This window comes from Silene latifolia, unplaced genomic scaffold (genome assembly GCF_048544455.1).
Source record: "Silene latifolia isolate original U9 population unplaced genomic scaffold, ASM4854445v1 scaffold_141, whole genome shotgun sequence".
Classification (NCBI taxonomy): Eukaryota; Viridiplantae; Streptophyta; class Magnoliopsida; order Caryophyllales; family Caryophyllaceae; genus Silene; species Silene latifolia.
The window spans coordinates 776611-800568 of record NW_027413135.1 but is presented as its reverse complement, the minus strand read 5'-3'; the positions used below and the strand labels follow the sequence as shown (position 1 = coordinate 800568).

Below are 23958 nucleotides of genomic sequence, written 5' to 3'. Positions count from 1 at the left end.
AGTCAAAAACTCATTATTTACCCCCAAAAGGAGAAGTAGATATTTACTACTTCTACTTCTACTTTTTACATAAATAACCAAATAAGCAAACAAAAGTTGTATCAAAGTAGTTAGGCCAAACATGTAAATTTTGTGAGAAACCGCTTTTACAAAAGTATAGCCAAACAACTAAAATTTTTCCGAAAAGTAACTTGTAAATAAACTCCTTTTAAAAAAGAAAAGTCATTTTTCATAAGCAAGGCCAAACAGCACCAATATCACATGTAGAGTCCAAAATTATGGGCTATTAATAACTTTTACTTTGATAGATGAGATAGAAAAACTGGGCTACGTATAAGGTCCACAATTTACAATCCATCAAATCTTGTTGTGTTAGTAGTATCCAGAAAAATAGGCCCAACTAAGAAGTCTCTTTAGGCGGGAAAACTAAGAGAATTTTTATTCTCTTAGTAGTAGGGGGATGTTAAAAATCAAATTTTTCTGAGCTTATATATAAATTTTTTGAGTTATAATGTAACTTTTTGCGATTAATATTTAAGTAAATGAACTCAAAAACTTTATAATAAAACTCAAAATTTTAAAATTAAAACTCAAAAACTTTTTCTTAATGCTCAAAAACTATACTATCTGGTGTACTACATCAAATGTATAACTCACTTACTCTTTAATACTTGTTTTACGTTTAAAATGGACTTACTCTTTAATACTTGTTTTACGTTTAAAATGGATGTAGTAGAGAGAAAATTTGTTGCTTTTTAGTTAAGGGTAGATAAATGGAAAATAAGGGTGAAAAAGTAGTGTAATAAGTAAAAATTATACTGCAAAAAATTCTAGCTGTCCATGATCAACACTGTTTTGAGAGAGAATACAAGGTACTCAGTATTTGATTTCAAAGAAAATATTGAAATAAAAATGAAAATTGATTATTTCTATGAAAAGCTAATCATTCATATTTCATAAGCTACATACAGTAGTAGTAGCTTTGCTACATTTTGAGACGACACATTCTGGGATTTTGCTACATTTGCAAATGATCATATTTTTTTTGTTACAACTTCCATTTCGACTATAGACCCCGAAACAAGAATCCATCTTCCTAACACTTGGCCAATAAGCCCGTCTTTGCTGAGGATCACAGCCCTAAGAGTCTACACTGATATAATGCACAGAATAAAGAATATGAAAGTAATATACAAACATGTTTCCCTAGGTAAGGTTTTATCTCTGTATTTGGTCAGGAGTGTGACTGCTTGTGGCCGATGACGAGGCTGTCCTGCCGTTTATCATCCCGTTATCAACGGGTGGAGACACTCCCCATTTGCCTTCGGCCTCAGTCGGCTCTATCACTTTTACAGTCCCATCACTCAACCCGACTGCAAATTGGAAGGCTTCCTGTGGATGGGCCGATGCCACTAGCGGATAAACCGCTTGACTCCTGTGACAATAGAGCAAAGATTGATAAATGAACGTTGCTAAATCCAGGAAAGGATATATGAAAAAAAGGAAGTCTAATTTGTGAATAGGTAGAGTAAAATAGAATGCACAACTCTAGAAGGGAACTTTCTAGTAACTATGGTACAGTTTTACAGTAAAACAAAAACTCATATAAGAACGCTACATGCAAATAACATGTTTTTACAATAAACAAAAACTCACAAGACCACCACAGGCATACAAGGAGCAAATTCATGTTTATATATGCCTCGTTTTTTGAGTCAGATATATCTCCAATAAACGAGTTATTGACTTCGTTGCGTGCATAAAATGGTCGAGCATAAGACTACTTGTACAATAGTGTGTGTGTAAAGTTGTCTCACAAAAGTGTACTCGTGTCAATTAACGACTTTTTTCTATAGTTGATGGAGAATTTCTTTATGAGATCGAAATGTAACACTTCAATAGAGTCAACTAAGCAACGGCGCTAAGTAGAGGTCATCATGGGCCTGGCTGAGCCATGTTTGAGTGGAGACACAAATACCTAAAGCAGCGACAAGGAAGACAGTTACATGTTCAACTTACCCATTTAACTGAGCTTGAGACAGGTACGCTGATGGGGCAATACGGCATCTAAGTTTTAAGGTTTCGGCGTCAAAGACCCCGATGTTGCCATCATAAAAGGTAGCAAAAATTATCATACTGTTGCACGAGTATATTGCGTAGGATATAGGAGCAGAAAGCAAATCTTGTGGAACCCACTGTTTCAGAAGTCCAAAAGGATTAGGATGAGGATTAAGAAAATGCTAAGTAAATATAGTAAAAAAATAAAATAAAAATTGTACCTGTCGAATGCATTCCATCTTAGAAGCATCATATATTGCTAGTTGAGTTTCATGGATCACCAACAAACGGGTTTGATCCGAGTGAAACTGGACTCGAGTATCACCACTAGCTGCTTTTCCAGCAGGAAGCTGTATCATAATTGACTTTCTCTTCTCCCAGGTGTCGATGCTCCAAACGCACAACTGCACAAAAAAAAAAAAAAAAAAAAGTACGGCAGAAAATTCAGCTTTTTATGTCAAAATTCTGATTTTATTTATCATAAAACCGTGAAATTCCTGGTTTTCATCTTCAAACTCAAGGGCAGAAAATTCTAAAGCTAAAACAGAGAAAAAGGAAACTTATACTCCATTAGTAATTCTATGATCTTCCCAGTTTTGTTTTGCACGTGATTCAAGGCAGGGGAGATTGACTTTCATAGTAAGGGCTGGGGAGGTCGTCGGATTCGAAAGTCAGGTATGGGGAAGAAGGTTTTGACGATGTTGGTAACGAAGGTCAACTATTGTACATTTGTACCGACAGAGAGCGTCCCTGATGGTGAGTATGATGGCCGGAACTCGGAAGTTGGGTTGGGGAGGTTGGAGGTGGTGGGAGGGGTTGTGAGTGGTAGATAGGAGAGACGAGTGTGAGTTGGTCTTAATAGGGTTTAAATTATTAATTAGGTTATGTTAAATGATTAATAATGTACTGTGAGATTTTAAGTAGTGTTTAACAGCATTTTTAGTAATTGTGAAAGGGTTATTGAAAAAATATTGTGAAAGAACTTGCCTAATATGAAAGTAAAGAAATGAGGTAATAACAGAAGATCACAACATTAAAGAGGGAGGAAGAAATCTAAACTGTGAAAACCTATGCTACTCCAACTCTTCATATTATCTGGCCTACCCATGTTGCCATGTCCAACACTTGACACCTGACACTTGACATGGGTTTATAAACTTGTAACAGTAGTCACTCCATTTTAAGCCAAAAGCAAGTGGATTTATATGTCCTAGTCCAACATTTGAACACACATGTTGGATACTCTGAACAAGTTTGAGTAACATAGGTCAAAACCTAGGGAGAATTTATAAGCCAATTCCATAGTTCAAATTCAAATATTCAAGTAAATCACATAAGCAAGCATGCATTATATTTCAAGTGATGACAAAGGAGCCTTACTTGAGCATCAGCACCAGAAGACACTAGGATGTTCAGACTGGTTGAAAAGGCTAACCCGCTTATGCGTTTCACGTGACCTTTCAATTTAGATTTCACCTACACAAAATATAAAATAAAAAAGTTTCAGACACAAATTTCAAAATTTATATAACAAAAAGACAACATCTCTAAATTTTTTTAGAGGGAGAAACCTCCCTAAAAGAAAAAACAAACTCAGCAAACTTTGGGTTTTGAATGTCTCGAATCCATTTCTTGGCTTCTTTACCCAACTAGCCCTTCATTACTTTAGAAATTTCTTCATTTATTGTTCTTGATTTTTTACCTTCTTTAAGATTAGACTCTTTTTGCTCTCCATTTTAGCCTAGGAGAGCTCTCTTGAGAAATGAAGGTGAAATCAAGAAAGTAAATGAAATTTCTTGAGTTTTTTTTTTTTTTTGAGAAAGAAATTTCTTGAGTTTTATTATAGCTGAACACTAGTATTTTTGGAAGATTGGGAAGATCTAAAAACCCATATATCTTCCATAGTTTTTAGACTTTTGTTTAATTGTGATACACCGTTTTTATGTGTTTTCTAGCAAAAATCAGTTGTTGAATATATTTAGATGGCTAATTTTTGAGATAAGTTGCGAAAATCCTGCCTTATGTTATCCTTAATTGAGAATTTGGTTTGGTCTACAAACCTTATCCCCCTTTCTATGAAGATTTATGTCTTGCATTTTGTAAGATTGGAAACTCTGGTTCTTTAGTTTTTTTCTACCCTCTTCTTCTTGTTGGATTTTCTTTCTTTTGGGCTTTGTTTGTTTTAGACATTATTTGTTTGAGTCTTTCTCTTCGCCCTCCCATTTTGGCGTTTTACGATTTCGATGGTATATTGAAAGTTTTCTACTTTCACTACCCTCTCACATCCGCGAGGATGTTATAGGTTGATTTTGATTGACCTAGTTTCTTTACCTTATCAAAAAAAAAAAAAATATATATATATATATAACAAAAAGAGTCAAATGAAATCTAGAACTCCAAGTGCAAACCTCGTCTACTCTAACATTATAAATGTGAATTGTTGAGTCTTCCATTCCAATGGCGATAATATTGTTGTCCTGGGGATGGAATGCCAGAAATGTTGAGGCAGGCGGTGGGGGCATAAATGTTGCCATTACCTGGTTACACAAACCCAGTCATTTGTTAATCATGAACGTACCAATAAAGAATTTCAACTTATTGTATTTTATAATTAGTCAAGTTTGTGATGAGTTTGCACAAAGCGACAAGTACTGATACCTTGAATGTCATCATGTTAAACAATGAAACTTTTCCCCCAGCAGCTGACATGACATAGGAGTCATTCTTTGAAAGTGCAATACATGGTACAGCTTCTTCCATGTTAACACCTGAGACTTCATTGGTCATAAGAAGACCACTGTTTGGCTGCCAATGCTGAGGAACAACGCTGGCAGTGGCCTTTTGACACTCAACAATAATAGAAACAGTTCAATATAAAAAAATTAAACAAATTTCAAATACTAAAAAACCTTAAATGAGACGGTCTCACATGTGAGACCAGTGCATTAAGGGCATTAAAAATATAATGAGGAATACATAACGCGTAATACTTTGGTTGGTCTAAAATCTGAGAAACCGTCTCATACAAGACTTGCGGTTTAGGAGTTATGGTAAAAATCCTTGCAACTCATTACCTTTCCACCAGGATTCTGCTCATTTCGACTCCACTTCCATAATTTTTGGATACCGTTGGAACCAAGGGCCAAAATTCCGACGCCATTATTAGTGTACAGAAGTCGGGCAACCTGGAGCCACAAGACAGTCGGGAATTAAAAAATATGTATATGGTCTAACACCGGATTGCATAGTGTCATTCGACAAACCTTGCTGAAACTATCTGTACTTTCTGGTAATGTCACCATCCTGCACTGGACAGGCTCCGTGATCTCGGACAACTGCCATGGTTTAATTTTATTCTCGGGTGCCTCTTCCACCACTCTAGCCTTTTCTGCGCTTCTTGGAATCATATCAGCCCCATTCTGAACGGACGTGAGCTACAGTCAGGAGTCTTTTTTGAAGATACTTATATTACGTGATTACATCTATAAGATTGTCCACTGTGTAATGAAAAGGTGTATTTAGGGAAAGAAATTTTGACACTTAAAAGTCATCTGGAGTTTTGAATTCTTTTAATAAATACATACTCCCTCTGTATTGAACTAAACTCCACGTCTCATTGGCCACTAGAATTAAGGAGCACAATAATATAGGTGGAAAATGCAAGGTGGAGAATTAGGTGGGTCCCAAAATACAATGATCACATATAAGTAAATAACATACAAAAAGAAAAGATTTAAATCTAGTAAGTTTGCAGTCAACCTAGAAAGGAAAGTATGAACTTTTTGTCAAAGGTAGTGTAATGCTAGATTCAAATAAAAAAGGACAAAGGAATCGAGAGTCTTTACTCATAAAGAGTTTCACAGGGTTAAAAATTGACAACATTTGGCCGACCGTAAGTCTTTCTTAAAAGCATTGAATATGTAAAAATGAACCACTTGCATATTTCCAAAATCAGTGAATACCATTGCTAACTGGGGATATAAGTTAGTTTAGAGCTGTTTCCCACTTACATAAGAATTTGTATTTGGTCAAAGGAGCTAGTTAGAACTCGAAAGTACAGGCAGAAAATGAAATCTCACCTTATTAGCGGCAGCCTCAATAGGTGTTCTCAGTGCTTCAAATGACGGGGCTTCTACTGTTCTCAATGATCTGAGACCAGAAGCCGTTGCAAGTATTTTGATTCCATTATCAGCGGTGGAGACAGCAAGAAGGTTTCCTTCCTTGTTGAACCTCAAACGGGGATGACTCTGAATTGCATTGCATCAGGGAAGAAATAAGTAAACATCTCTTACAGATTTTCAACCTTCTTACTCCTTAAGAGAGGTATTACTTTCGTGTATCATCAGCGAAGTAAAATGTCAAATATACACTTACCGGAAGCCCTCCATCAGCATCTGTATGAGAGAGAAGATTGACATTATCCATGTCCCAAAACTTAATTTGATGATCCTCCCCTACGGCCAGAAAATGATTTTGTGTCGAATCGAATTGCACAACTCCGTTTGTTTTTCTCCTAAATCCACTATATGTTCTCTTTATTGCCCCTTCACTTTCATTCCACTCAACCAAGTAAGATTCTCCCTCCTTGCTTGTTCCACAGGAAAACAATCTGTAAATGCAATCTAGTTAGATTCACAAAGGTCATGTGTCAAATACTACCTCCATAGGTTTTGCAACATTGATCATTTATTTCTTTAAATATTTAGATATACAATGGGAGGTTATTCATGTTTGATTCACCAAAATGACGGCTACATTACGGAGTACTATTTTAAGAAAGTTGTACATATTGTACTGTGAGAGAATATCCATCAAATTTGACATCGTTTACCCATCAAAGTCAAATAGGGATAAAAATGGGATGGAGGAGGTAATAATAGTTAGATAGCAATGGACATGAAACATGAAAGCCTTCTTGCAAGGCAAGTCAGTCACTAACATACCTACTACCATCAGCACTGTAAAGCATTGTAGTACACCAGTGTCCAGGAGCATCATAGTCAACTTTAGAGCCCGTATTATCATATAACCAAGCCTTAATCTTCCCATCAAATGCAGTTGAAAAGATGAACTGCAAAGAAACAAATCATAAGAAAATGATGTCACTGCCCAGGATAGTACCTCTACCAGTACCAGAGGTCCATATTAACACAGTTTTTTATCGATAATGACGGCTGAAGACCAAAATGCAACAGATGTTCATAACATATGCACTTTTGTCCTTAAAACGCTAGTTTCAATCTAAAGAAGCAGAAGCAGTATGACACTACAACCGTTGATAATGTGTAGTATGTACCTGGATATTCTCCTTGTGATGAGGGCATATAGAGTACACAGGTGCTTCATGACCTTCAAGATTGTATATTTTTCTGCCTGATAGATCCCATACCTGTTTCGTGACAAAACTTGGTTAAAATGGCAGAGTATGCAAGCGTGGATCCGTGTACAACAGTACAGTGTTGGCGCATAGTAAAAAAAGTGCATTTTGGCCAAATTTTATGTTGCAAAAAATGTAATCCCTACAGTTTTCTATGAAATTAAATTGGAGATTTTCCATACTACCCAGTATATATAATCAAGCATGTGCCACTAAGAGAATGATAGAGTTTACAACTAGAGGTTTCTATCTTGTTACCTTTATAAGCTTATCATCTCCACATGTTAGGATGCATAGTTGCTTGTTCGGGTAAGCAAAAGCTAAATCATTCACTCCACCTATATGGGCATCAATCTGCATGATATGAAATTAGAGGAGAATTTGATATTCAATGTTCAACTTCCAAGTACACAAGCAGCACTCAATTCGCTCACCTCCAACTGTTGTCGAAGATCATTAGGTCCAGAATAAGCATACAGATGAATCAAGTGCTTTGTAAATGCAGCTCCTACAACAGTGAATAAGTACTGTTAAGTAATTCACTAGCTACCAGACCAAATAGGAACATTAATCAAATAGCAAACATACATACCCACGTATGCTCCGTCTGGACTCCATGCAACACGACTAACTGATACTACATCTTTGACAAAAGCAGCCTGTAGAACTTCAAATTATAAGATTTGAAAAAAGTAATTGTTCCTGTTTCAATCAGGGACACCAGCATACACATCTCTTCATACTCTACACAACTTCCTAAAACCTTCTTTTCGTCCATTGCTTTCAATTACTTTTGTTTACATTTTTTTATTGAACTTCTTATTAAAACAAAACCAGTTTAATAACTTATTTTTCAGTATATTTATAACAACCCGACCCGCCACCGTCGTAACATAACCCCAATAAGATGGGATGTATACCTTTGGGCCTATTATTTGTCCTCACTTAAGCCCAAAAGCACAAGGCGTAAGTGGTGGGTGGAATCCTTTATAAACATATCACAAGCCACTTATTTTCCCGATGTGGGACAACTTAATCTCATAACCTCATGTGGTGTTACAATATTGACTTCTTTTTTTGATTTTTTTCTCTTATTTCTTTATCATATTACTCTCTTCAACAGTTTCAAATGAAAATAAATCAATTTTTGGACTAAAGCTTAATCGTTGTTGAACTATTCACACCTTCCTGAGTCCAGACAGATTTTTAGGGCAAATAATATATACCTGAAATTGTAAAGTACAAGAAGCCATGTCCCATATCTTGAATGGCTTTGATACCAATTTCTCACGCATTGAAACCTCCCAAAGGGTTATTTCAGCACTTGCAGAACCAACTAATGAAACATCATGATTACCATCAGATCCAACTAAAACCAAAATGCCACAATAATGGAACTGCCGGATATAGTCTATTAACGTACCAATAAGAAGTGTATGATGAGTGGGATGAAAATCCATGCTTGTGACTGCAGATCCTTGATGCAAACTGAAAGCTACAGTTCTTGGGAGATCCTCTAACGACCATGAAGGTTGATGGCGGGGAGTAGGATATGTGACCTAGACACAGCAATAGTTGAGCAAAGATCAATAAGAAGTGCATGGTCAAACTCACATGAACAATCCAAATATTGAACCAATAACACAATTATTACCTCCTCAACAGATTGAGCAGGGCGCAGGCGTTTCATCAGCTGTTCATGATCAGGATTCTGATAGTCAACCAATCCAAGAGTTCCAGGAGGTGTTCTTGGGCGTTTCAGGATAGGGACTACCCAAACAAATAACGCAACAGGAAAAGAGCCAAAAATCAGAAATCAAGCCAACTGACATGTAGCACAAGACACAAATACAATACTATCACAGCCAAAGCTTCTGGAGCACTATGAAATTCTAGCAATATTCGTGCAGAGATTTCTCCAACATTCTCCAAAAACAAAACAAAAATCCAATTCTCTCCAAATAAAAAAAAAAATTAATCTCAACCATTTTCTATGGAACATGGTTTTTTATTTAAAAAAGAGAAAAAAGTAAACAAGCACGGAAGCTTTGTATGGAAAGAATTTCTCAAAATTTTCAAAAAAATTAGTCAACTCTCTCGGTCTCTCCAACCAATCAGAGACTTTAAGGCTGCCACTTATGTTGTTCGGAATCTTCAATATTACCTCGCGTGCCAGCAACGGTCTGACATGGGTAGGATGCTCAGACATTTCATTTTAAACCGAAACTTAATTATTTGTCATAAAATAGCCGACACTCCCGTGTCAGACACTTCTAACGAGTCCGAGCAACACAGACTGCCACCACTTTCCATGGTAAAAAATAAAGGAAAGAAAGAAACGAAAAACACAAGCCAACCTTGATTAGGAGGAACAGGAATGGATGACGCAGTCACAACTGCTGCTTGAACAGAGGTGGACGCGGCAGCATTCATCCAACTAGCCAAAGCATTAGCATTAGCATTAGCATTAGCAGCAGCTGCTGCTGCAGGTTGAAAAGGCTGCACAGGGAATAAGACCATACCGATGAGGATTTAAACGACACTAATATATTTGACACACATCAAGAAGACCCAAATTCGAGGGGGGAATCTATCAACATACCCCATGAGCTCCAAGCTGAGTGTAAGTTGCAGGCTTTGCAGCAACAGCAGCAACTGGAAGATTTACAGGTGCAGGGGCAACAGCACCATTTGGCGGTGTGCACGAATGATCAGTAAACAATGTCTTAATGTCTGGGTTTGGCCTAGGATTCTTACAAAGCTGATGCTGCCAATTCAAACTAGATAAAAGGCTGATTAGCAAAAACAATTGTGACAAACAAATGGGGATGGGAGAGGCTGGCCTCAAGGAAAAAAATTTACTCCACCAATATTTGGGAGCGACAATCTATCACTTTTACCTTTGATTGATTAGTGTGCGCAATCTTGAAGACCTCAACGTAGGAAATACCAGCTTGTCACGGAAAAGTGGGTTTGCCTCGATCAGCTTTTTAAGCTCCACCAACATGATATTACGAGCTGTTTTAGTGTCGCCATATTTAGAAAGCTGTTCATTTTCCCTGCATATCCAAGAAACAGCTTTTACTGTGAGGAAATATTCAAGCGATCTCGAAAGATACATATATAGCAAATTACAGGGCCTCAGACAAGATACGTTCAGCAGAGTGAATGAACCCACTGATTCCGAAGAACGCTGATTTGGTGAGTTGACAGGACAAAAGTAGTACTTCCTACATAAATGTGCACTCCATGGAACATATCAAATAGTCACAACGTGATCTAACATAATTCCATATCGATCAATGTTTAGACAAAAATGAGATATTTTGATTTTGACAAAGCTGCCACGTCTCATTATACCACCACAAAACAGTTACTGCACCGACTTAATGAATATAAGACAATTCCCAAGTATGGCACTGCAAATTTCCAATTGACGTGGACTATTAAATGGTCTCATGGTTAACTCTGTACTTTAGAGTATGAAAATGAATAATAGAGTGCCTATTCGTAAGGTTGATAAACACACCTGAAATTAGTAAGAGTTAACAGCTGTGTAATCTCTTTGTACAGGTCCTCATTGAATGTCGAAAATACTTTCAAGTCACCGACAAGTATCTCAACAGCCTTGGCCTTATCTTGCCTAACAAAATCAAGTAAACCAACCGTTAAACCCCTGCTAATGCCAGCAGATATCCATACAGTTACAACCAAAAATCACATTAAACAAAGACAAAGAAGTGAACCATACTTATCAAGCGCTTCGAGATACTTCTGTTTCCTAATCTCAAAAAATATCTTCATGGAGTATCTGTTGTCGTCCACTTTGGTAAACCCGATTAGATACTTTTCAACTTCATCCCATTCTCCAGCTTGTACTTTCTCCTCAAAGTACTTCATGTTGAAGAAAAATCCTGATTCTTGCTCCAACCTACCCAACAGCCCAACACCGATAACATCACAATCAAATTACAACTACACATTGTTATATTCACAATCAAATCACAATACCTCTTTATAAAACACCTTCATACTCTAATTCTATTTAAAAGTATAAGATGCTTAACAGTTCCTCAATCACCATTTCACCCGACGACAGCTCACAAAACCACTTTCGACATCAAAGGCTAACCCATCACAAGACATAATTTAAGCATAAAATGAAACACAAATCCCAAGCATAAAGAATCTATAACTAACTGTACAAGATAGTCTGACATGTGCAACAACCAAATCCTGATGAGCTACTCATAATTAATCAATTACAGCTATAACGGGTCGATATTGGTCTCACTTGTAAAACCGTCTCCTATAAATTATTTTGGAACATCCAAGGTACTAAACCTTTCATGCAGTCATCATAAATGAACACAAATTCTCATTTAAGACGGTACTATCCGTATTAAGCTTAAGACGGGTCAAGTAACAAATCAATAAAAACGCACACGTCCATTCAAATCAAATCACAAATAACATTAATTAATAACAACAATACAAATCAAAACAGAGAGAGCAAAATAATAAGCAATTAAAGCAAACATACTTATGAACAGACTCCTTAAACTTCTCTTCTTCAAGGAATTGAAGTATCAAAAACACCAATTCTCTGCTTAATGACGACATTTTCTGTCCTCCACAAATAAAATCCAGCACAACTTTATTTATATTAAATCAAATCAAATTCAATTAAATTACCCTCCAAATCACCAGATCACCCCCAAAAATATACTTTAAAATAAATAAAAACAAAACCCTTATCAAGCCATAAATTAACAAATCTTATCTAAAAGAGTAAGAAGAGGAATTGTAAGGCTTATGAATAAAAGAGGGTAAAAAGGGGGAAAAATGAGGCACAAAAAACGAGGAATTCTAGGGTTTGAAAGAGAGAGAGAGAAAAAGATGTAGAAGAAGATAAAGGTGGTGGGTGTGTGTGTATGCCAAAGGAAGAAAGATAGAGAAGCAAGTGTGCTTTTTATAATGTTGATATAAGGGGAAATGATAAGTTAGTTTGGTTATAGTGATAAGTTGGTTAGATGATTAGATAAGTACATTGGGTTATCATTGCGTGTGATGTTAGAAAGCATTTTATGGATTCCAAATAAGTAGGTTAAATGGAGTTGAATGTTCGTTTTTGACGTCCATTCTTTTTTTGACTGGTATTGTTTCGCGATAATTTGAAGGTTTCTCGGCGTAATATCATATCATTTCATATGTTCATATATACGTAGATGCTTTAATGATCAGTGTACTCGTGAGACGTGAGTTGGTTATTTGTTACGGGGTAGGCGGTAGGGACGTTTATAGGAAGAAGTATATTGATTACTTTTCCGAGTCTTATTTTGATCAATCAATTTTGCTTGACAAGGGTGATATTCGTTTTAAGTTTAAGATGGATTGGAATCATTGGATATTACATATATATATATATATATATATATATATATATATATATATATATATATATATATATATATATATAATATATATGTCAAAATGGTAATGAGAGTAAGTCATGTGTAATTTGCGTGTAGGAGTTACATCGATAATAGTAGCCTAAAATTGGAAGTGACGCTTTCAATTAAAAAAATAAAAAATCTTGACTTTCTGGTGCAAATTTTCAAATAAACAATTGACTAATTTATAGGGTTATTTAATGACAATAATCCAATTTAAGTCTCATCTTCCTCATTTAATCCAACCTATTGATTATCCCATATTAATCTGATCTTTCTTATCATTTAACTTATTTTGATACTTTGGAAGTGCAACCTGTTAATCAGGTTACCTTTTGTGTGTTAAACCTGTTAAATAACTTATTTTGTCCCTTAGCTTCTTACTATCCAACCTGCCAACACCACAACCACCATCATCCAACTGCCGCCACCACCACCACCCACCATATCTACCTATTGTCGCCGCCGACATCACCATAGCTACCCTCCTACACCTCACCTTCGTCCACCACGCACTACAACCATCTCTGCCCAACCCGACATCACCTCTGAACCGAAAACCCGACAGCCGAGCGGATCTCACCTCTGCTTTCGTCCAACTATCACCACTATCCTGGACTCCGTCAACACCAACTTCGGCCACGAAGCAAGCAGCACCAAATCCTCCTCTCTGGCATATCTCGCTGCCCTCATATTCACCATCCGCATCCACTAATTTTGTCACCAAAGTCGACCACCTACTCCTGGCTTCACGCACCATTTGCCAACATCAACATCACAACTCACAAGTCACAATCGACAACCATTCATGTAAAACATTAAAGAACCACAAATCAGACGATCTTCTTGCTGCTTCTTTCTTGTCCCACAAATCCGCCCGAGTGAAGGACCAAATGATTTTCAATTAATTTGTGTTTCTGGAAATTTTAATTTGCGTTTGTCTTGTAAATGGTTGTTTCAATACATTGATTTCTGTCCTTTTTTAGGGAAACCCTTGTTCATTAGGATGAAGAAATGAAAGATAATTGCAGTAAAATGAAAAAAAAATGAATTGTTGTTGATGTATCAGGAGAATGAAGAAGGTGGACAATGGAGAAAAGAAGAAGGAAAAAAATAGAAAAGAAGTGGGGCTACATCATGACTTGTTGGGCAACCGGTTCTAGCATGTCAAATATGAGACGAGATCAATTCAAGTTAAATGATAGGAAAGATCAGATTAATATGGGATAATCAATAGGTTGGATTAAATGAGGAAGGGGAGACTTAGGTTGGATGATTGTCATTAAATAACCCAATTTTATATTCCTTATGCACTCTTTTGAACCTCACACATTCAATCCACATTTTCAGTTCTACTTCATTTTCAGCCGGGGAAGTGGAAAAACAAGCCTCGTACGTTTGGCACTATGTGCAATTTAGTCCATCTGTTTTATTTAGTGCAAATTCACCTCGTTAGTTATAATTTATGTGCAATTAAGCCCAACACAAGATTTTTAGGTCGATTTCTCGCCGGAGAAAGGTGACATGGCACCGAAAAAGTGACTAAGTTTAAGTTAGAAAAAAAAAATTCCAAAAAAAAAAGAAAAACCATTTCACCCTCTAGGTTTTGCGCGAGGGAGCAGGTGGGCGTCCATGATGGTCATCGGAGATGCCAAAGTGCATCGATTGAGGCTGCTTGTGACGGGGGTGGCAGAGCAATGCACGGATATCAATTCCGAGGTAAGCAGGTGTATGGTGATCTGAAATGGGCTCCGGTGGTGGTCGAAGAAGGAGCACTACGGCGGCGAACTAACTCGTGGTGGTTAGCGGTGGTCCGAACAGTTCCAACCGATCAAAATCGAGGTCAGGGATGATTGCAAATGGTGATCGTGAAAGTCCTAAACCCATAATTAGACTCCTCTAATTAGTAATTAAACTAGTGTAGACCCCGTGCATTGCATGCACGGTATTTATAGAGTTCTAGTTTTTAGTATATTATTTATAGATTAACAATTCATTACTTTTGTAATGTTTCTCATTATCTTATTTGATTTGAAAAAATAAATTAAAACAAACAAATTAATCAAGAGATTTACTTAATGACATGATGTGTATTTTAATGAAAATATTTTCTTACGCAAAATTAGTGATATTATTTTATACTCCAACTTTTTTATATCTTCCCATTTATCAAAATCTCTTTTCTTTCACAAAATATCATTTTCAAGCAAAAAAGAATTGAAGTTATATATGTGGGTCGAAAAGAGAGGTCAAAACATTATCTAGGAGATAAAGAGAAAATAAATAGGAAGACTAAAAATGGAGGGGAGATTTTTTTAATAACATATATTTAACTATGACTTATCTTACAAAGTCAATGAAATTTTTATCACAAAAACCTAGAAACAAATCCTCTATACAACAAATCTTTGTAGATAGAAAATTATTTCAAAATAGGAAAGTAAATAAGAGTTAATTATATCAAGATAGGAAAGGTGTTTTTAGGCGGGAAATGTGAAGCTTTTCCTATTCATTTAGTATATAGGGGATTATCTCATAATTTAATTTGTTTTAGGATCTAGTTATCATGAATGAAAATTAATGACATAAATAAAAGATTAAGTAGTAAAATTCCTCACATTGAGTTTTGGCAATAAAAACAACCTTTTGTTGTCTTATGGAACTTCTACAAGCTCTTGGATGACCCTCCTTCCTTAATCTCCAATGTAGAAAACCTCATCTTGGTGGCACCCAAGACTTCACCCCAAAAACACTAAGTTTATTAACTAGATAAAGGTTGTGTTAAACCTTGAATATTACTACAAATATTAATATTATAATAATATTTGATATTTAATATTATTTGTGAGTTTTAGATGTGTTTTTGATGAAGAAATAATGAAGTTTTATCAAGAACAAAATTGTGTTCTTATCAAAATAAAATGGCACCTATAACACTTGTAGGAGATTTTTTACTTCAAAATTTCTAACAAGCAAATGTAATAAAGTGTGAGTATTTATAGGCAAAACCAAATGTAAACAATTGAAGGACAACACATGGTTTGACATAGTTAGGCCACAAAATCCTCCACATTGTCTATCATTATATTGGCTATATTATAAGGCTTTTGGGTCTTATTTTGACTTTTGACATTTGTCCCACAAATGTTTATATAGTATAAACTTAATTATCTTATTTAATTAAGTGTTAATATGACCATTTAACACTTAAATTTCACAATTAACTAAAAAATATACACTTAAATTTTAAGTGATATTTGACCATAATATCAATATATAATGTGTCTTATAAAATTCAATTAACTAATTTTACAACCCTTTGTAAGTTTAATCGGCTAATTACCTCCGTCTCACAATATATATACTCACCGTATTAAAACTAATCAACTATTAGTAAATAATACGAATTTAGTCAATTAACATTTAATTGCTGAATTTTATCTTATTTAATCATATTAAATAAAATATTATATTTATTAGTCGATTATTGTATAATCGAATAATAAATACATTTGACTTATATCAAATATAAAACTCACTTGACTAACCATTAGTCATATTATTCAAGGGATTAATTATCTGTATTAAATACAAATAAATAGTTTTTCCATTGCTGCTCCATCCTATAGGTTTGACCTTAAGGAATCGGCGGATCACCGTCGTCATATGATAGTAATGTCAAACTCTAGTCAGTCGAGCGTTACGGATTTACGTTGATCAGCTGACGAGTATAAAACATGTATCCCAGGTATATTCCTTTCATGAGATTTACTGAAAGCCAACGCACTTTTGTGGAGGACACTACTCCAACAATCTCCCACTTGTACGAGACAAGTTGTGCGATGACTGTAACACACTATTGTAGAGGACACCTACTCCATCAACTTCTAACCTGTACGATATAAGTGTGTGCTACCGATTCTCTTATTCGTTATATCCCCCACTCAATGAAAGGTATCTTTCAGGTCATACTTGTAAATTATAATACCCCGTATTTTTAAGGCTTGGTCAAAGGTTAGTCAACGATAAAATGTGGAAAATGTGTTTTATAAAATTATATTTAAATTATACTTTACGAATTATGTTATAAGATGGAAATAATAAAAAATAAAATAAAATGGGTGTTGGTCAAGTTAGGCGTGTAAGAGAGTGTCATGTGGTGACGGTAATATCTAATAATAATAATAATAATAATAATAATAATAATAATAATAATAATAATAATAATAGTAATGTGAGGTAAAAATATTAATAAAACATAATAATAAAGGGTAGCTTCCTAGAAACTTCCCACATACCATCTTGTGGATGTGGGAATTTGATAATCCACGGGGATTTTGGAAAAGGAGTCGCCACTAAGTTTTAAGGAAAATTCGGAAACCGTTTTAGAGAAAAAGGTATGTGTGTAAGTACGTGTTAAGAAGTCCGTTAATAAGACACATAACTTCGCCCGTCGCAATGACGGCCTCTACTTAGAAAAATGATGGCTAGTTTATATACGGATTTGTCGTCGATTCCAAATCAAAAAACATTTATAAAGTTACCCAATTTAAGTAGTATAAATAGGGTGTCGATATCCACGAGGATGGTGTGGTGTATGCTTAGTTTGTTTAAGCCTTTAGTTTAGTCAAACAAAGAAGGAGTTGATTATAAGCTAATATGTAAACTAGATATGAAAGTATGTTAAAATGGAAGTGTAGTTGATCAATATGAGAAAGACTAGAGCTTTTGGGTTCACTTGGGTAATTGGGCATGAAACAAGGTAAACATGGGAAATGGGTGATACAAATGGTCAAGGGATTATGCCTAATGTCTTAGGACACCTAGAGTTCATTAACCAACTTTCATATGATTAACCAAGACTCGTCACAAACATACACAAGGATCATCTAATAGTCTACACACCAAGATTACTCATCCACTAGTATAGACACCAAAATAACCAAACATATGAGAAAATACTCAAACTTTCATAGGAGCAATTCTACAAACACTTCATGTGTATGGAAATGACAACAATTAAAACACCCAAATCCTTATAATTCTAACCCAAAATCACACCCATTATAAACCCAAGATCCCCCTAAGCTCTAGATAAGACTACTCACTCATGATTATAGAAGAGAAATTAAAAACAAAGTGGTCTTTGAGAATTTATGAGAGTTTGAGAAGCCACTTTAGCTTCAAGATTCTTCAATTGTTGTTGGGTATTACTTGCCAAATCCCCTATCAACTTTACCAAGTTGTCATATTTAGCATCTCCCATGGAATTACTTGATTGGGGTGGTGGCTTTTGGTTGAAGGGTTGGTTGGCAATTGGAAGAGGAAAGCTATATCCTTGATCTCTAAAGTTGGAAGTTTGGTTGTTCCCTTGGTAACCTTGGTTAAATCCGTGATTTTGCCCTTGGTTGTACCTTTGCTTATTGTTTTACCCTTGATAGTTGTTGTTGAAACATTGATTTTGGCTTTGATTGTATCCTTGGTTGAACCCTTGACCAAACCCTTGGTTAGCTTGGTTTCCTTGGTAAAAGTTTTGATTACCTTGGTTCCCTTGGTTAACCCCATATTCTTGGTATGCTTGAGGTTGGTTGACAAAACTTTGGTTGGATCCTTGGTTGTTGAATGAGGGCCTAGGTGGACAGTTGGAGAAGTTGTTAAATGCTTGTAAAGCATTCACCTCTTGCACATTGTTCCCATCAAAGTTGTTATAATGGTTATTTTCACATACTTCATAAGTGTGCCCTATCCCTCCACATGACTCACATGTTGGTCTTTGCATCACTTCCTCCATGGGTGGCCCATGAGATGTGGTAGCTTGGTTTACTTGGTTCACTTATTTCTTCTTACTCAACTTCTCAAGCTTCTTGTTGAGCATGTCAAGCTTGGCATTAGTCTCCACATTTACTAGGAATTCGGAAGGGGGCTTACTTCTTCTCAAGACATTCCCTCTTGTGCCATATTTTGCCTCGGAGTCCATTTTGTTAATCAAAACGGTGCCATCAACATCTCTAAGGTGGTCAAAACTTCCCCCCGCCGAGGCATTCACCATTTCTTTTGTTCTTGGCAATAGAGTTTGGAAAAATCTTTGAGTAATATACCGAGCCGGTATTCCATGGTGAGAACAACTAGCAATCAAATCTTGGTATCTATCCCATGCTTCACCCAAGGACTCCCCATCTTCTTGTTGGAATGTTTGGATCTCATTCCGGAGCATAGCGGTCTTTGAAGAAGGATAATACTTGGCAAGGAATGCTTTGGCCAAGTCATCCCAAGTTGTGAAGGTATTTGGTGCATGAACATTTATCCACCTATCCGCTTTATCGCTCAAAGAAAATGGAAACAACATAAGCCTCAATGTATCATCGGACACTCCATTCTGTTTCATCATGGAAACCTTGTTTTTGAACTTTCTAAGATGGGCATGTGCATCTTCGTCAATGTGCCCACCGAAACTATCCTTCTCAATAAGGCCAACTCGAGCGAGATGCATTTCAAAGTTGTTTAGGGCCAAGGTGCCAAAGTTAATCGGATTGCAAGCGTCATTATGGTTGGGGCGGTTGTGGTTACGTAAAGCCGCCATTTGTGGTTTGGTTGTTTGGTTGTTGTTGAGTTGTGGTTTCAATGAAAGGTTGGGTGGGTGACTTTGCTTGGCCCGAAGTTGCTTGAGAAGAGATTATAACCCTTGCAATGGTCCTATTCCTTAAGGCTCTAAAAAGCCTTACTTTCGGGATTGGAGTCAAAGAGCAAAACGTGATGGTTCCTCCTAGGCATGTAACTTGACAAATCATAAGCCTTTTAGTGCTTTTTACACACTAGGGTAAGGCAAAAATCACACACACTCTACAAGAAGCACACAAACTAAGCAAACAAACAAATAATTACACTAAGACTAAAGCTAAGACTTTAACTACCTAAGCATAACATAACGTCATCCCCGGCAACGGCGCCATTTTGATATACAGATTTGTCGTCGATTCCGAATCAAAAAACATTTGTAAAGTTACCCAATTTAAGTAGTATAAATAGGGTGTCGATATCCACGAGGATGGTGGGGTGTATGCTTAGTTTGTTTAAGCCTTTAGTTTAGTCAAACAAAGAAGGAGTTGATTGATTATTAGCTAAGATGTAAATTATATATGAAAGTATGCTAATGGAAGTGTAGTTGATCAATATAAGAAAGACTAGAGCTTTTTGGTTCACTTGGGTAATTGGGCATGAAACAAGGTAAACATGGGTGATGCAAATGGTCAAGGGATTATGCCTAATGTCTTAGGACACCTAGAGTTCATTAACCAACTTTCATATGATTAACCAAGACTCGTCACAAACATACACAAGGATCATCTAAGAGTCTACACACCAGGATTACTCATCCACTAGTATAGACACCAAGATAACCAAACATGTGAGAAAATACTCAAACTTTCATAGGAGCAATTCTACAAACACTTTTTGTGCATGAAAATGATAACCATTAAAGCGCCCAAATCCTTAAAATTCTAACCCAAAATCACACCCATTATAAACCCAAGATTCCCCTAAACTCTAGATAAGACTACTCACTCACTCATGATTATAGAATAGTAATTAACAACAAAGTGCAACAATACACAAGCATACATTGTAAATATGATAAAGGTTACTAGTTTCAATGAATAACAAACAAGTAATGCAATAATTGTAGACTAATGAAGTAATTGTAAATAAAAGATGAGAATTATACTTATACCAACTAAGAGTAAAGTAATGAACTTGGATTGATAAAGGAGATGAATTTCTTCTTTGTCTTCCAATTACAACCCAAGATAACTAATTGTAAACTATTGAGAAATGAAGAACTTTGATAAACTAGAGAGAAATTACACTAATATTAAGGAAAGATTACAATGTAATACTACGGTTTTCTATGTCTATGGGTACTCTATCGAGTGGGACTTACTCTGTTGAGTAAGTATGTTTTTACGCAAAATAGTAGCTGACCTGATGGGTACTCGATCGAGTACGAGTGACACTCGATCGAGTAAGGGGCACTCGATTGAGTAAGGGGCACTAGATCGAGTAAGTCACTTACTCGATCGAGTAAGTGCGTATTACGGGTTGTTTAGCCGGGTTTTGTTAATAATGCGAGATCAATATAAAAGGACTTCCGTCACTATTCTTAATCACTTTTACCTTCTTAAACCTTTCAAAAGAAAAGAAAAAAAGTTACGTAGTTCGCATTTATCGCATTATTAGCAAATCCCAAGGCTAGGGTCGTCGGATTGTCTCGTTCTTTATGCCGTTCTGATCGTTGTGTCGAGGGAGGAGGATTCGTAGAGGAACATTTTTGATTAGCTGCTGTGACGGTCTCGTGTGATTGCTATTCCAGGTAGGGTTTTCCTACTCAGTATTTTTTACATGGCATTGTTGGTAATTGGTTGTTTTTGTTTTTGTTGTTGTTGTTGTTGTTGTTGTTGTTGTTGTTGTTGTTGTTGTTGTTGTTGGATATCATATCGGTAATGAATTGTATAATGGTTGATTGTATTGTTGGTTGTATAACTGTCTGTGGTTTGCGAGGTGCGTCCTCGGCCGAGTGGAGTCATTTGCGGGAGTGGCTTCACGCCCTTGATTCGCCTTCTATGGAACACGCCACAGAAGGGATGTGCACATTTAGGAACTTGGGTTTATCGCTCGAATGAGATGAGCGGGGCTTAGGTTAGAACGACTGCGCCCCCCCCCACTGGTGGTGTGGAATACTTGTTGCGATGAGTATTCTGGCAGGACTACACACTTTAGTGTGTAGTCAGGTGTGTGGTGGTATGTTGGAGATTGGGTTGTTTGGTTGGATTGTTGTATTGCTTTTGTTGCAGCTGTGTTGTTTGTGTAATCAGTACTGACCCCGTTTAATTGTTTTAAAAATCGTGGTGATCCATTCGGAGATGGTGAGCAGTTGTTGAGCAGGTATGAGTTGATGCGCATGGGATAGCTGGGTTCAGTCATCACGAGCTGTTTAGAAGTCTTCCGATGTGTCAAAACGTTCTTTTATATTCTTATTTTAGTTGGTTTGACAGTTTTGAGGAACATTTGTATTTTACTTTGTCAATTTTGGTTTTGGATTTGTATCACGTTAAACATGTTTATTAAAGTATGTTTCTTTATTGCCTATTTGATATACATTGCCTCGGGTAACCGAGATGGTAGCATTCCCATGCCTTACGTGGTCCTGGTAAGGCACTTGGAGTATGGGGGTGTTACAAAGTGGTATCAGAGCGACGATTTTGGAACCAGTAACTAATGAACCCAATGAACTTAGGGAGTCAAAATAAAATGAACCCGACTAGGAGTTGTTAGGAGCTAATACAAAGACTTGGGAGACGTCCTAAAGTCGCGATCTCGCCCTACAACTTTGAACCGGTCACTATGGGATGTGTGTCGGGATCGTTATGTGTTTATCTCGTATGTTGCATATCTATATAGAAGTGTGTTGTGTGAATTGGTGGATGAATGCATGTGGAGGATAGGAGATGTTGTGGTGAAAGATGATGAGTACATGATGAATATGTATGTTGATTGAACAATGAAATCGTATGATGAGTGGTTTATAACGTGGCTTGTTAGAAACATGTGAAGTAAGTTGTCGTTTGTTGTGTGTGTGTGTGTGTGTGTGTGTGTGTGTGTGTGTGTGTGTGTGTGTGTGTGTGTGTGTGTGTGTGTGTGTGTGTGTGTGTGTGTGTGTGTGTGTGTGTGTGTGTGTGTGTGTGTGTGTGTGTGTATATATATAGTATGTTAGTATGTATGTTTGTCGTTTTGTGTATAAGGATAGTTGGTTGGAAAGTGTTGAGATGAGCATGAGGGTAGTATACGAGTCAGCATGAATCGATCGAGTGGGGGGCACTCGATCGAGTAGGTGAGTGACTCGATCGAGTGGGTGTGACTTGATCGAGTAGGGTGTTTTTCATTTCTGGACAGTGTGTTATTTTTGGGCACTCGATCGAGTAGGTTGGGGCACTCGATCGAGTGGGGTCAGCTCGATCGAGTAAGTTTGTGGCTCGATCGAGTAAGTTTTTGGATGCATTCTGGTCAGATTCTAGAGTCGAGGCACTCGATCGAGTAAGTGGGCAACTCGATCGAGTGGGCGGTGTTACTCAATCGAGTAGGTTCTGCACAGGCTGTATACGTGTTTGAGATATGAGATGTGTGTTTATGTTTACCTTTCTCTTATATAGTTTCAAGATCCCGCCAAAGAGGAACGCGTTGTATGCTAGAGCTGAAAACATGAGTATCAATGAGATAGTTAAGATGTTGGAGCACTAAGATGCTCTCACTGAGGCTCTAAAGAAGTTCGGAAAAGACAAAGAGGCGGGTGTGGATTTCGCCAAGATGAGTATAAGCATTGCGAGGTTTAACCCAAAAGAGTACATGGGCATGGGTGCGCCAATATTACTTGATAATTGGCATAGAGAGATGGAAAACATTCTGAACGTGGTTCATTGCCCTGAGGACTTTAGAGTGGAACAAGCTGCGTTCTACTTGAGAGAGGCGGCCGGAGAGTGGTGGGACAAGGTTACAGAGAGTGCTCTAGACTTATATGTGAAACAGGGGCTATCTGTTATACCTTGAAGTGAGTTCAAGAGAGCCATGCGTCGAGAGTTTGTGCCGAAACATGTGCGTAGTAAGTTAAGAGAGGAGTTTGATGACTTCAAGATGACTTCTGATATGACAGTGGCTGAGTATTATCACAAGTTCAATGAGAAGTCTAGGTATGCTGAGGACATGGGGCTGAATCAGGAGAACTTAGCGTTGAGGTTTGAGAAGGGTTTGATGTTGGAATATGTGTCCTCCGACAATAATGCGATCACGACTGTTGATCATGATGATCACATGTTTAAGTCTCATTATAAAGAATACAATTGGGAAGTAATATTTTTACTATCAACTGGTCAACATATATCGGTAATGATTGGCTGACTAGAGTTTGACATTACTTCGTCGTGCGGTGGTGATCGATTGATCCCCTAGGTCATACCTATAAGGCAACACTCTTAATTGATCATTTAATTAATCGTATAATGTTACGAGTTAATTAAATTA

The 23958-nt window shown here is 36.8% G+C and overlaps 1 protein-coding gene and 1 non-coding gene across 2 annotated transcripts; one reads left to right on the top strand and one right to left on the bottom strand.

Annotated features, from left to right (window-relative positions):
- Nucleotides 1-901: 901 nt before the first annotated feature.
- On the bottom strand, nt 902-12380 carry LOC141637723 (topless-related protein 3-like). Its single transcript, XM_074447167.1, has 24 exons — nt 11979-12380; nt 11187-11366; nt 10965-11078; nt 10336-10494; nt 10038-10215; nt 9793-9934; nt 9090-9205; nt 8859-8994; nt 8662-8771; nt 8028-8094; nt 7870-7943; nt 7694-7789; nt 7355-7447; nt 7002-7129; nt 6433-6667; nt 6138-6305; nt 5322-5477; nt 5133-5243; nt 4717-4896; nt 4467-4595; nt 3439-3534; nt 2280-2462; nt 2020-2195; nt 902-1435 (listed from the first exon to the last, which is right to left on the bottom strand). Exons 1-24 carry the CDS (start codon nt 12056-12058, stop codon nt 1219-1221), a joined length of 3324 nt encoding a protein of 1107 aa, XP_074303268.1. The 5' UTR covers nt 12059-12380; the 3' UTR covers nt 902-1218.
- A 6615-nt stretch (nt 12381-18995) lies between these two features.
- Nucleotides 18996-19102, top strand: LOC141637756 (small nucleolar RNA R71). The gene has a single exon (XR_012541891.1). It is a non-coding gene; the product is annotated as a small nucleolar RNA R71 (small nucleolar RNA).
- The last annotated feature ends 4856 nt before the right edge of the window (nt 19103-23958 follow it).

Bases quoted from the DNA above. Each gene is read 5' to 3' on its own strand.
- LOC141637723 (XM_074447167.1), bottom strand. From the start codon at position 12,058: ATGTCGTCATTAAGCAGAGAATTGGTGTTTTTGATACTTCAATTCCTT. The intron at 6,668-7,001 runs GTATGTTAGTGA...TTGCATTTACAG, and splicing joins TACAGTGCTGATGGTAGTAG to ATTGTTTTCCTGTGGAACAA. The intron at 5,478-6,137 runs GTGAGATTTCAT...ACGTCCGTTCAG, and splicing joins TTGAGGCTGCCGCTAATAAG to AATGGGGCTGATATGATTCC.